The sequence below is a fragment of the Heliangelus exortis genome, chromosome 10, assembly GCF_036169615.1.
Source record: "Heliangelus exortis chromosome 10, bHelExo1.hap1, whole genome shotgun sequence".
Classification (NCBI taxonomy): domain Eukaryota; kingdom Metazoa; phylum Chordata; class Aves; order Apodiformes; family Trochilidae; genus Heliangelus; species Heliangelus exortis.
Genome location: NC_092431.1, coordinates 3,356,052 through 3,370,259, shown reverse-complemented (window position 1 = coordinate 3,370,259; position 14,208 = coordinate 3,356,052). Strand labels below are relative to the sequence as shown.

Sequence of the window (14,208 nt, the reverse complement as noted above, 5' to 3'; positions counted from 1 at the left end):
ATAGAGTCAGGTTATTCTGGTTTTGGGGTTTTTTTGTTTTTGTTTTTCAGAAGGCATGACTATCTCTTGTCATGCCTTTAAATATGTCCTTCCTAGACTCCTGACCTGTGATCATTGCTCTTAGACATTACATCAGTTGCAAATAATACGTAATGAAGCCATAAATATTGCAGGTAGTCAACAAACCATCCTCTGTAAGTTTGCAAACACCACAATGACTTTTATCTTAAATGTGTTGTCTTCAACCTGGTTTCTGCATTATTACTTCTATGGATGAGCTAATGATTCCCATTCCCTCTCATCTCCCTGTAAGATGCAATACAACAACCAACCAGGATTGCAATCAATTTTGTCCAGCCTTTTCCCTTCAGATTATGGATTTCATCAGAGCAGAAGGATGGAAACATAAAAATCCTGCCTTCTCCATCTGCCAAAATATACCAAGAAGCAGAGATAACTGAGAATAATACAGTCTGCCAAAGATCTGATTGCCTGTTTGCACTCTGCTACCATCCAACATCTATTTCCATGACTACATCATCTGGCTCATATTGTTCAGGTCTTCAAGAAATCCAGGCCTCAGAGCTAAGAACATTTCAAATTATACTATCTCCAGGTAGCATTATCCAAAAGCAGAGCTTCCTGTAAAATTCCCTTCAGAGTCAATTCAGATGGTACCCTCAGTGATGGAAGAGAATTCAATCTAAATCTTTATTCCATTTCAAATTATTAGTTTAGCACCAGCTTTACCACCAACCTATATTTCTTGCAATAGGTTATCTACAAAGGCCAACATAAGGTTTTTTATGTTTTCTGACTGTGCTTTAAAATGCACTTGGAAAGCAGCAAAAGCAACAGATTAAGAACAACTGGTTGCCCAATACTGAGCAGAACAGATTTTCTGCTTTGGGAAATTTTTCCAAGAGGAGTTCATCCATTTGTAGAAAGACTTTCCAGGAGCCTGCCAGGAGCAGCTTTTAACTTGTTCATCCCAGCTTTTAATAACTGATTTCATAAATTCCTCTCAATTCTCTTTACTTCCTGCACTTTGAAAGTCTGAAAAGTGTTTAATGCCACTAAAATTGTCATTGATAAAAAGAGTGAATAGTTCTGCATCAGGAAGGCCATCACAACACAACAGGGATGACTTCTCTCCAGGAGGTGTCCATTGGTATGGCTGTGACTGCATCTCCAGGTGGGACCTGCCAGCTCTCTGAGCACCACAAGTTCTTTTGGAAAAGGACACAAAATGTCAGAGAGTCATGGAGACATGATGGGTTTAGATTTTGTAACAGGGGAGGTCTTTTATAGTCCTAACAAACCCTTCTCTTCTGTTAATTTTGGGTGTATTCCTGGTTGCATCACCATCCAACCTCTCCCAAGCTTGATAAGTCTGAGTAAACACATGAAGATCAATCAGCCAACCAACCAACATGAGATGCAATGGCAGCAATACCCACTGTGGTTTAGTTACATCCATTTAAGAACAAAATCCTTTCAGTAAAAAGGAGTCTTTAAATGCAAACAAAAGACCATTTTGTGTTATAGTCTACTCAGAAATAATCCTTACTGACAAACTATCAACAGCAGAAGAGTGCAAAGCAGATAAGTTGTGGCCCTCTTTGCTCTTAACCTGATTGGAAATCAATTATAGTTGGTAGAAAACCAAAAAACACTTGGGAAGGGCTTGGGATGAGCCTTTCCTGAGTGTCTAGCTTAGCATTTCTGAAGGTGGAACTAATAAATTTCCAATTAAAATCGACTACAATTGCTAATCATTGTAGTAATGTAATCCAAGACTTCCCAAGACATTTTAGAGACACAAAGTAGGAAGAATTAATTGAAAACTAAGATCTGAATTTCCACTTTTCCCTTAAGCCAGGAGTTCCAACAACCAGGTAACTTGACAACCAGGTTGTTGAAGCAGTCTTTGCCTAACCAGGATGCTACATGATCTTCAGCAATGTGCTGATGAAGGACAAAAGGATAATTTTAACTTGTCATTTTTCCATTATACCTGGACATTGACAACCAATAAGACCGTCTAGAGTTTGACAGCACATCCAGAAATCCATAGGCAATTTCACAGCTACTTAAGAGAGTCAGTAACTCTTTAGCTTATTCAAGTAGCCTAACAGTAATGAATGGAGGAGAGAGACACTTCATCTTATCACTGCTATATTTTCCTAAAAATTGACATTTCTGCACTGCACTGACACTTGTGCACAGAGGTCTTTGCAGAGTGGGGGATGACTACCTGCTATTGACTGCAGCTGATGATGAGACTGGAGTGCCTCTAATGAGAGAGAAAAGTGTTTATCACATTGTCAAAACCCACATAAATCATAAATTCTTATGATTTACATAAGAATATCTGCTACTTAAAGGTAGGAACAAATCCCATGTGTCTGTCCTGCACCTCCATCATTTAATGGTAGTTATCATTCTTACTCTGACATCTTGAAGCACCAGAAGTATTTTGTTCACAGGCTTGGGTAATCTAGTACATTTCTATATTTGCTAAAAAAAAACATGTTATATAGGTGATTAATTTCTTATCAGCTGAAACCATGAATTCTATATAGAAGGGACAGCCAGCCAAATGGCAGGGATGACTGAGATAAAAATAATAGATAAATAACAAATTTAATTCGCTTTATTCTAGGTCAGGTCTTTTTCTTCCCTTTTCTGTTTTTAAATGTTTCTTTTATACAGAATGCCATGGTTCAGTGCACTTGAAAATTAAAGACTACCATGTAAGATCAAGGTTAGGGGCTGTCCATTCACGAAAGGAAATTAAAATCACTAAAATTTCCACTTTTTATTATACTGACAGAAACCACTCAGAAAATACCAGAAAGAATATCCTCAGTATTTAATATACTGTTTTTTCTTTTAATATTTTGTCACTTACTATATTAAAACACAGGTATATGCACAGTTAGACATTAGTGGCCAGATTCTCATCTTATTCACTCTGTCCAAGTCCTTACTTCCAACTCAGGCAGGTTAAATATCCAGGTACAAAGAGTAATGCCCTGCAATTCAAGGAATTAGTATGAAAGGATTCTGAGGCTAGTGAAAAGATCCCTGATGCTAATCTGAACACAATATTTAATATTTGAAGACTAAATACACAAAAAAATATATTCCTTTTTCAACCTGAACAATTTTGACAACCACTGCAGGATATTGCCAGGGAATTACACTTGCCATGACTTCAAAAAATACCTTCCCAGCTAAACTTTCCAAAATTTTGCTTGTGTTGTTCTGCTGCAGCCCACCTTACCTTGCTTTGCTCAATCTCCCTTAAACACATATAAAATTAGTTTACAGTTCTAAAAATGTTTTATAATAGCACATTTGATAAAGCTAACTTAAATCTGCTAATTCATAGAGATTTGCCAGAGGCTTTGAAACTTCAGAAAACGTGTAAACTTAACAATTTGGCTGTGATAACAGTTCAGAGAGGGGAAATGAAACCCTTTGCATTCTAATCATGCTCAAAGTGGATTCCTAGTTTGATTGAAAAAAAAAAATAAATCTACAAAGATGTTTCAGGGCTAAGTTTGTTTTCACACCTACGTTCTTGAATTTGGTCCCTACCCTAACATCCCAGCCTCAAGCCCAAGGTTTCTCATTTTAATACTACCTGGATTCTTCCTTTGCAAACAAATTTTGGAGAAATCAGAGCAGAGGCTCTTCTGCAATAGACTTCTGACAGAGATGCAAGGCAGAGTGCTGAGGGCCATTAAATTCTGGGTCCCTAATTCTAGTTGTCAGTCTTCCAACTGATGCTATATAGATTTGGTACTGTCTGCTCTAATTTCTACATCTGGCAAGCAAATGATAATAGATTATATGCCAGGGAGGGAATAAGCAGATTGGTTGGGATCCAGGCTGTATCCCAGGTGATAGCAAGTAGAAGGAGAGAAAAAAAAAAAAAAAAGTAGGCAGCTCTTCACAGTGATGCATCAAGGAGCTCCATCTCTGCTAGAGGAATTATTCACTTTATACGTGGAATTTAGATGGTAATTAAGTGATGACTATCTTTACCTATTTTGCAAAAAATTTCAGCTTTTCTTCAAGACAAAATCGCAATTTTTAGGGCTACTGTAGTAGTTCTCTTCCCAAATTGTTACCTGGGAGAGGGCATTAAGCCCTACCCCATGAAGACTCCCAGGGTGGCTGTCTCTCAAGGGATACAAACTTATTTCTTTGAACCTCTTTTCAGTATCTGCAAAGTCCAACTCATCTTTTTAATTCATTTATTTTTTTTCAGTCCTTCTAGTTGCATCAAAATATTTAGAAACGCAATGTGGGATATATTCTTGGACAAGCTTTTTTTTTTTTTTAGGCTTTTCTTCTGCTTCAGAGCTCTCTTTCCCTTGGTTCTGTAATTGCTTTCCCTCCTGCTTTTGTGTACTGAGAAACAGAATTAAGGTGTACTGCAACCAGTGGACACCTGCATAAACAGTCTGCTTTGAATAAAACACCATGATCTTGGGAGAGGAAAACCACATGCAGCTTTCCTGCCTGAATACTAAAACATATAAAAGGTTCATATACTATATTAAAGCATCACATTTTAGATCCGAGACCACTGATTAAAAGGCAAGGGCTGTGAGTAGCAGAGAAATGTGAATAAACTGGATCAGGAGCATAAAAAGAACATTGATTCCCAGGCTCTGAAACTGCAGGCTGAGTGCTTTACATTTGTAATTTATTTAAGACCCGTTTTGGCAAATACATTTATATTGAATCACCTCCATGGATTTTTATGCACGAAAGCTTAAGTTTTCCAGGACTTCTATAAAACAACTTTTACTGCATGAAATGACTGCATTCCTTCATCTCTTCCAGCACACACCACCCAGCCACACTCAAACCCCTCCAACAGCTCCAGGATTTCGTAGCTCTGCAACAGATACTTCAAGAAACAAGATTTGCTTGAGGTTTTTCTTTTTTTTAATTGTTACATTTGTGAAAAAGAAACCAAATGTAACAGTTCTGCCATGCCTCCAGCATTTCACAACCGATGCTGGCTTAAAATTAGCACCATCTTCTGCAATACTTGTATTTCCATGTGAAACTTCTTCATAGAGAATTCATGCAGAATGGTGAGCTGTCAGCTCCCGTTGCATTCACCAGCACACAGACATTCGATTCTATTTCATAATAGGAAAAGGTGGCCAGGGTTTTCCTGACACAAGTATTGTATATTTTTCAGTCAGTAAAAATTACAGAGAGAGCTCATTGTCGACGCCCTCCAAATAAATAATGAGGGCTGCAAATTGTCAGGCAAGGATTTTTTTGGGTACATGGAAGAAAAACCAGCCCAATCTGCAGAACTTAGGAACCTAACTGGTTTTTAAACCCCTTCTCTGCATGCTGCTGACATGGACAGAGTAACCCATACATTGATCTTATCCCCCCGAAGCACAGTAATCTTTATGCTGCAAGAATTATAGTTTTGTGAGCTGTAGCATACACTGAAGAAAAAAAAAAAAAAAAAAAAAAAAGCAGCCTTTAGGAAAGGCACGTGCTGAACACAGACAAAATATGCAGGATGGAAAAAGCCCAAATGTAATTAAAGCTTATACAAAATCAGACATTCCTATTTGCAGAGCTCTGGCTGAATTTCTATGAGAAAGAATGCACAGAATTTCAAATCATGCTCTATTTAGACAATGTCAGAATAAAACCACATTCACCACCACCACTGTCCCCCTCCCCACCCCCCAGCCCCGGCCCCACTCCCCCACACCAAGACTCCAAAAGGCAAATCTCATCATCGGAATTAGAGAGAAAAAGCAGTCCAAGGATCCTGGTTTATATATTGCTTCTCAAACCAAGAAATCAAGTATCTCCCTCTCCCGGCTAATAATTTATGAATTCAGACCTTAAACAAAAGCAAAAAATACAAAATAAAAAAATAATTGAAAAAAACCATCCTAATTCTCAAGCTTCCTACTTAGCACTGCCTGGCTCTCGATGATTTGTGAGGCTGTGCGTGCGTGCCTGTTTGAGAAATGGAGAGATAGGCTTAAAGTATTTTCCATTTCATCAAAGAGCATCTATTACTTTCCTGGTTCGCTCCACCACTGTTGGTTTTATGCCCACCCCTTTTCAATCTGCCCATGGCTGCGATGCACAGTGCAGGCGTACAATCCTGAGCAGCTTACGACACTCAGTGAACACTGGGTGCCTCTGCATGCTCTAGCAACACACTGCTCAGCTGAAGGGAAGGGATTCTTGCTGTCTCTCTCTCTCTCTCTGCTCTAAGCATCACCTAACAAGCAAAGCGAACAAAGAATGGGAAATAAAGCTGCCCTTAGCCGGTCAGTGAATGAATGGTAATTTCTCTCTCTTTCTCTCTCTCTCTCTCGGAGTAAAGGTTGTGCCGGTCATGGTCGTTGCAAACGATGGACATTAAAGAGATTGACAAATCCCGTGGAGTCGTTAGTAAAGAGTTTGGAGTTTTTTTCACGCCACAGTGTTAACTGCAGAGGAAAGGACAGAGGGAGAAGGAGAAGATCAAGCTCATGTACATAGTTCTGAAACTTGCAGGTCCTAGGAGTCAGCTAAAAAGCTAGCTGGACAAGCCTTGCGCTCTTTGAGCAGAAGCGAAGTGAGACATTGTGAGCTTGCCAGCCTTGCACAACATTGAAAGGGACCGAATTTGTAGCACAGAGGGGTCTTTTTTAGCTCTGCATATAATTAGTCCAAACACAAAGGAAGCAACTGAATGGAGGTTGTCACTCTCTGGAAAAGGGTGGGTAAGACACTTTTTAATTAAATTCTTTCATGAAGAAAGATTTTTTTTTTTTTTTTCCTTTGCTGCAGCATTTAACATGAACAAATTCACTATCATTTTACCTTTGAATGTCTGTGAACTTTAATGCTGCAACAGCTCCTGCATGCTGTAAAGTGAAATATTTGCCTCTGTGTTCGTTCTGTTTGCTGTTTTGCTTTAGGTTTTTCTGGCTTTGTTTTCTCGGTTGGTTTTCGGTCCGGGGTTTGTTGGGTTCTGCTTTTTGGATTTTTTGTTTGGTTTTTTGTTTGGGTTTTTTTTTTCCCTTAAATAAACTATGATGTAGAATTCGAAAAAGATTCAATGGACATTCTCAAGCATATTCGGAAATATTCTTGCTAATGGATTTCCTTCTCATTGGTCTCTGTTTAAACTGGCTGCTGAGGAAGCCCCCGGGGTTGATATTGTGTACGCTGGGTATCTTTTCTAAAATGCTTCCAGCCGTGAATAGTGGGTGTCCACAGCTCTGTCGGTGTGAGGGAAGGCTTTTGTACTGTGAATCACTGAATCTCACAGAGATGCCTCGCAACCTGTCGGGCATGATGGGCTTGTCTCTGCGGTACAACAGCCTTTCAGAGCTGCATGATGGACAGTTCACAGGGTTAATGCAGCTCACGTGGCTCTATCTGGATCACAATCACATTTGCTCAGTGGAGGGGAATGCCTTTCAAAAATTGCGGCGAGTTAAAGAGCTCACCCTGAGTTCCAACAAAATAACCCAACTGCCCAACACCACTTTCCGACCCATGCCGAACTTGCGCAGTGTGGATTTATCGTACAACAACCTGCAGGCTCTGGAGCCCGACCTGTTTCACGGGCTGAGGAAACTGACAACTTTGCACATGCGGTCGAACGCCATCAAGTTCGTGCCGGTGAGAATTTTTCAGGACTGTCGCAGCCTGAAGTTTCTAGACATAGGATACAATCAGTTAAAGAGCCTGGCTCGAAACTCTTTTGCAGGCTTGTTCAAACTCACCGAGCTGCACCTCGAGCACAATGACTTGGTGAAAGTGAACTTAGCCCATTTTCCCAGGCTCATCTCCCTGCACTCCCTCTGCTTGCGAAGGAATAAAGTCACCATCGTCGTCAACACTTTGGACTGGATATGGCAGCTGGAGAAAATGGATCTCTCCGGCAACGAGATCGAATACATCGAGCCTCACGTTTTCGAGAGCGTTCCTCACCTCAAGTCCCTGCAGCTGGACTCCAACCGCCTGACCTACATCGACTCCCGAGTCCTCGACTCCTGGAAGTCCCTCACTAGCATCAGCCTTTCTGCCAACGCCTGGGACTGCAGCCGCAACGTCTGCGCCCTGGCCTCCTGGCTCAGCAACTTCAAGGGGCGCTACGACAGCAACCTGCTCTGTGCCACCCCGGAGTACGCCCAGGGCGAGGACGTTTTGGACGCCGTCTACGCTTTCCACTTGTGTGAGGACGAGGCAGACCCCACCAGCGTCAACACCCTCTCCCCAGTAACCAACGACAGCGACCAAGCCTTCGGCTATGGCTCTGCCACCGCCACCTACGACGTGCAGGACAGCCAAGGGGACCCGACGGTCTACGCCATCACCGTCACCATGCCCGGCGAGAACTCGGAGAACGCCGTGCAGATCCACAAGGTGGTGACGGGGACCATGGCGTTGATTTTTTCCTTCCTCATCGTGGTTTTGGTGTTGTACGTCTCCTGGAAGTGCTTTCCGGCCGGCTTGAGGCAACTAAGACAGTGTTTTGTGACACAGCGCAGAAAGCAGAAGCAAAAACAGACCATGCATCAAATGGCTGCCATGTCAGCCCAGGAGTATTACGTTGATTACAAACCCAACCACATTGAGGGAGCCCTGGTGATCATTAACGAGTACGGATCTTGTTCCTGTCACCAGCAGCCAGCGAGGGAATGCGAGGTGTGATTTTCCTTGGGGATTTAAACAGTGTGCAACCAAATAACGGCGTGCAGGCAGACAGTGGCACGGGGTGGGGGGGGTTGCTGGGCTTTGCTGGTGGTTTCTGAGAGGCTCCTCGGCCGAAATTGTTACGAGGGGCTGTGGAAAGGACTTGATACTTTAGCTTTATCGTGTCTTAAAAAAAAAAAACAAAACAAACCACAAAACGAAACGACAAACCCATAAATCTTCAGGACAGTCAATCTTAAGATTTCATATGCTAATACTCCCTTTGAAGATCTGTCAATATTCAGGAATATGAGAGTGTAAAAAGGTACCAATTATTGATCTTTTGTAAACTAAGAAAACTGTTTAAAATAAAAAAAAATAGCATTTACAGTTTTTACAGACTGGTGTATATTACATGAATTGTTCCATGTACACAAAATGCAACAGTTTAACCTCTTTCTCTCTTCATACTGAGTGTTGAAATCAAAGTCTAGGAGGAAAGAAGCCACGTAAAATAGCAAGCTTAAAATTAACCAGATGGCTTCACATTGTAATTAGCACACATTCACTTCCATCATGTTACTGAAGATATGAAGCATGACACTGGAATTATATTTTTGTTAACGTGTTACCTGTTACTGGATGTCAGTATAGCAAGGAGCCAGTGCACCTCAGAGAGCCTAAAGTTTTGGCCATGTCCCTGGGACAGAATTTCTGAGGATTTTTAAGTACAGCTCACTTGTTACTTTCTGTGAGATCCACAAAAACTGCATTGTAACCCCTAAAAGTATTTTGTATCGACACAAACCCAGCAACCAAACAACTGAAACACTGCCAAAAAAGAGTGCCCATCATCACTTGCTTTAAAACAAAGCAGAAAAAAAATAGCTAAAGGCTTTTATTGGCATTTCCCTGTTTTATGCTTCTTTTGAGATATGCTAAGAGCAAAGCAACCTTGGCTTTGGGCACTGTGGTGCTCTGGTGAATGGAGAAGAGCAAAACCAATTTAGTGCTCAGTGGTGAGAGTGTCTAAAGCATCAAACCTCAGCTGTAACACTGTCAGAGTAAGACAGTTATTAGAGCATCCTTCTGGGTCCTATAGTAAACTGCTAGTAAAGTCTGTCTCGTGTCCCTCACCTTCACCACCAGCCTTCACTAACAAAACAACTCCAAAATCTCTGGAGAGGCTGAAAGGAGAAAAAACCCTTCTCACTAATGACTGAGAAATGGAAGGGAAGGGCAGGAGCAGTGATATAATAATGCAGAATCACACAGCCATTTTATTGGGCTGCCCTTAAATAAAAGGTTTCCTCTCCTTGAATTTTGAATTTTTAATTCCAGTACGTGCACAACCTCCTGAATGATTCTTTTTCAACAACTTCATACTACTGAAGATGAGGTAGCTTTGTAACAGGCAGAGCAGCTTAGAATTTTCTTCATATAGCATAATATGCTAAGAAAATGTTGTGGATAGAGAACTGGGTAATATTTCTATGCTCTGCACATATTTCTCTATACTTAGGTTACCACCAATAGAGGAAAAATTCAGAAATGTATCATATATTTTAATATATCACTTTTTTTTCTTTTTTATAGCATCAAAGTGCCACCAGCTCTTAAAAGGCATAACAGACTTATAAAGCAGAGAGAGAACAGGCACAGAAGAACCCTTTTACCCTTTTTTTTTTTTTTTCTTTTTCCTGCACAGCAGATTTTGGCCATAAATTCTAAACACAAGAGTGAATTTTATTTCTTTTTCTGACTGACACTATTTTTAAGGAGTCAGACCTTATTTTCCTCTATTTGGTACACCTCAGCCTGTTTAACGTTAAATATGATGATAGCCTCTTCACCAAAAATTTTATTTAGTGAGATCACAAGGCTATCTCTGAAAGCAATGAGACTATGTATTGGGAGAGGACTTTTTTTCTTAAGAAACTGAATTTAAATCAACAGCTTTTTTTTTTTTTTTTTTTTTTTTTTTAATGAAAGTCACTGAAAATTCACCCGCAGCTTTGAAAAAAAAAAAAAATAGCCAGCACAGTTAAAATTTGGCTTTTGTCTCTTTTCAAGACATGCACATTCATCTTTTTGTGCCTCAAACCCACAAGGGCCTGATCCAACCTGAAAGTCCCAAGTGACCTGAGGGGTTGAGAGTCCATGGCTGAACCTGACAGTCAGGGCAGAGGGTACATATGGAGCCCCTTGTCTCTTTGGGTGCCTCATCATATCTTAAGAGAAAATACTTCATGCCATGCCTATCTGAGGGCCAAATTATATGCATTTTCCCCCTTCTCTGAAATCAATAGGGAATTTAACAGTGAAAACTTGGCTCTCTAACTTTGGACTGTGTTCCCCAAATCAACACTCAGCCCTGCAGCCAGAAGGACTGGTTACACCTAGCTCCCAGGAAGCTTCCCAACCCAACCAAGATGGTTAAAAACACTGTCTCCATATGCTAAAAAAAAAAAATAATCTATGAATTAGCCTCATTTCTATAGTGACTCCCTGCTGCTATAAGGAAATGTATGAGTTCAGTCATGGTTTTGCCCTGTAAATCTAACATCAAGACTGATGCCTACCAACAATCATCCCGTGGTTGTATTTCTCTGTATTTTTAGCATATATGTGGGTTGTATTTTAAACACACGAGTGGTTGCACCCCTCTGGAATGAATCCTGCTGTTTATTGGTGTTAGCAACCTCAAGCTACGTTTGCAAAGAGGTGAGCAATTCCTCCTTTGGAGTTTATTTACCTCTGTGCTTCATGCCCCTTGCATTGGCAGCTCAAGTAAACTGAAGAGAACATTTTCTTTTAAAGGTGCAGTGATTTCCTAAGTGAGAGCTGATTTGGGTACTGCTTGTTGCCATTTCTCCTGAAGAGAGGTAATGACCACCAAAAGCTTGCCACCCTTAGCAGGATGATGGATGGGTCCTCCACAGAGGACAGTACCTACTGAACTTCAAAAAAAAAAAGGATGTATTTCAAAATCTTCATGCAAAAATCAGTTCTAAGGATGACAGCTTCTAGAAGCAACCTGCTAGTGATGTCCAGAGGGTCCCTGGAGATCTGAATACCCTCTGAATATCTACTGGTAAATAGAGGGTGTCACTGCTATTACATGGCATGCAGGTACTCCCCAAGGTGCCCACATCTAGCCTGAATGTTTATATGAAAAACATATGGATTGTAAAGAAAACAAGGAGCAAGAATTTAATTTCAACCCAGCTATTGCAAACTCAGTTATTCATCCTGCTCCAGGTTGCTTGCATTGGTATATATGAGAGTTATTGTATCTGTACTGCATTTATAGGAACTGCAGGGACAAGTAATTTTTCCTTTCTTCTAAATTTTGTGTTCACCAGATGTCCAGAGATATGTCATTCCCTCTCTTTTGATGCCCTTATCCAGCTTATGAAATGGCTAAAAAAAAAAAAGGAATTAAAAAAGATGCTTTTAGGGTTATTTGTGCCAGTTTATTGTTCAAGGGATGCTTGGGGAATATCAAAGAATTAAAATATTTAAAATACTCCCCTTTCACTGCTCTACTTAATATGACTAATCTCCCTTTTCTAGTGAGGTAATTAACATTATTTTCTTTACATTTAAGTGTCTTTTAACATACAAGACAGGGTGAAAGGTAAGCAAAAGAACTACCTTTTTTGAGGCTGGCTAACACTACCAGTGTACAGCTCTCTAATATGCAATCCCTTGCTGCTAACATCAATACACACTCACAGTGCACCCAGTGATGAAGGAACTGTTGCTGTGTATGCTTTGAATGTATATAAGGGATGATTTATTTTTCTTTCTGTCTTTTTTCCTTCCTTTCTGTACTACTTCAAAAAAAAAAAAAAAAAAAAAAGAAAAAGAAAAAGTTATATGAAATCACAGAATCAATGCTAATGTACCACATTCTGTTTCTGGCCTGAATATATAAAATACAAAAGACATTCTGTGTTAAAGCTGCAAATTCCCTCATTTTCCACACTGTTTGAATCCTGCAGGGGGTTAGACCAAGGGGATGAACTGTTCCTCCATGTGAACAGCAACATTTAGATGCTCTGCCTCAGTCTGAACATCCTGGTCCACAATTGCCTTCCATACATGTACCAGAGCAAGATCAGTAATGCTACCTAAGGATATTTTCTGTATGCTTTGATATATTCTGTGTGTTTTTATGGGTAAGGTCTTGAGAGGCACTTGAAATGAGCCTATTTGATCTTTTTTTTTTGGTTCTGACAAAAAGCCCCTCATCTGCTTTTGAGCTGGACTAACATTTGTTTCTTGTACGTGTCTCATTCTGCATTACCAGCAAGAGGACACCCTGATTACCCCTCCCCTTCCCCCCAGCTTCTCCAATGGTACTCAGGATGGCAAATGAGAAGAAGTCTTTAATTAGGAAGCTTATTCCTAGTGCTATAATAATAACAGCAGTAATAATACAAGAAAAGAAATTAAGAAGAGGCAAAATATGAGAGAAAAGACTAGAGCCATGACAACTGAGTCAGGTTTTTGCTCCCTCCCTTTGCCTGTTCTCTTTTAAAGATGGTAAATCTACAGAACTAGCAGAGATGAAAAACCAAGACTGAAGGTGGGTGGAGAAAGCAGTTTTAAAAACTGAGCAAGCAGGGATGAAACAGCTTCTGGCAAGGAGGGTACAACACTAAATAGCTCCATTGAGCAAGAAAGAGAAAAGGGTGAAGGGACAGGATGAAAGGGAAGATGGGAACTGGTGAGAAGGCAAAGGGACCACAGGGCAAAGAGGGAAAACAAATTCTTCAGTGCCTTCACCTCCCACATTAGGACTGTGCTGAGGACAACAGCAGAGATTTCAGAAAGATGCTCAGCATCTCTCCCTGGGATCTCTCCCTGCCCAAACCCACAGCCACACACACACAACTCACTCCCAGTGGCAGGGGTGCAGATGGACACCCAGCCCCAAACACACCCACCCAACCCCATCTCTTCCTCTGTCACCTCCCTGGGGGCACAAGGTGCCCCCCATCCATCACTGTGTTCCCTGAACTCCAGCACCCTGCCTCTTCCAGTAGTTTTTCCAGCTGGATTTCTGTAGCTGTTCCAGTTACAGCTCACTACAGACTTTCTAGAAAACCAGAAATATCTACCCCAAATGTATCTTTTTTTTCCACCCCATCCCTTAAGTAACCCTCATTTAGAGAGAGGGCTGATCTTGAGCAGAGTCTCCAGCTAATTTTATCCACACTCCTCCTCCCTCCTATCCAGCTTTCCTGTTCACAGTTATTATGACAAACAGATCCGATATTTTTGCTGTGCTGAATTTATCATTATGCACCAAGGTTATATTTTTCCTTGACCTGCTCAACCCAGTCTAATATTAACAAATTGAGCATTTATATGGGTTCCTTTGCAAGCATGAAGTTGATTAGGAATTTAGGAAATGCTGGTGATTTAAAGATTAACCTTTCATATAATTACTGACATAAACCAGAGCTATTAAGGTATTAGGAACAACTACTCAGA

The 14,208-nt window shown here is 40.6% G+C and overlaps 2 protein-coding genes across 5 annotated transcripts in view; one reads left to right on the top strand and one right to left on the bottom strand.

The window, feature by feature from the left end:
• CTNNA2 (catenin alpha 2) overlaps positions 1 to 14,208 on the bottom strand; it is a 418,069-nt gene that overhangs the window by 138,941 nt on the left and 264,920 nt on the right. The window lies entirely within an intron of this gene.
• LRRTM1 (leucine rich repeat transmembrane neuronal 1) lies at positions 6,149 to 9,096 on the top strand. The gene has a single exon (XM_071753182.1). The coding sequence runs from the start codon at positions 7,156 to 7,158 to the stop codon at positions 8,719 to 8,721; it is 1,566 nt and encodes a 521-aa protein (XP_071609283.1). The 5' UTR covers positions 6,149 to 7,155; the 3' UTR covers positions 8,722 to 9,096.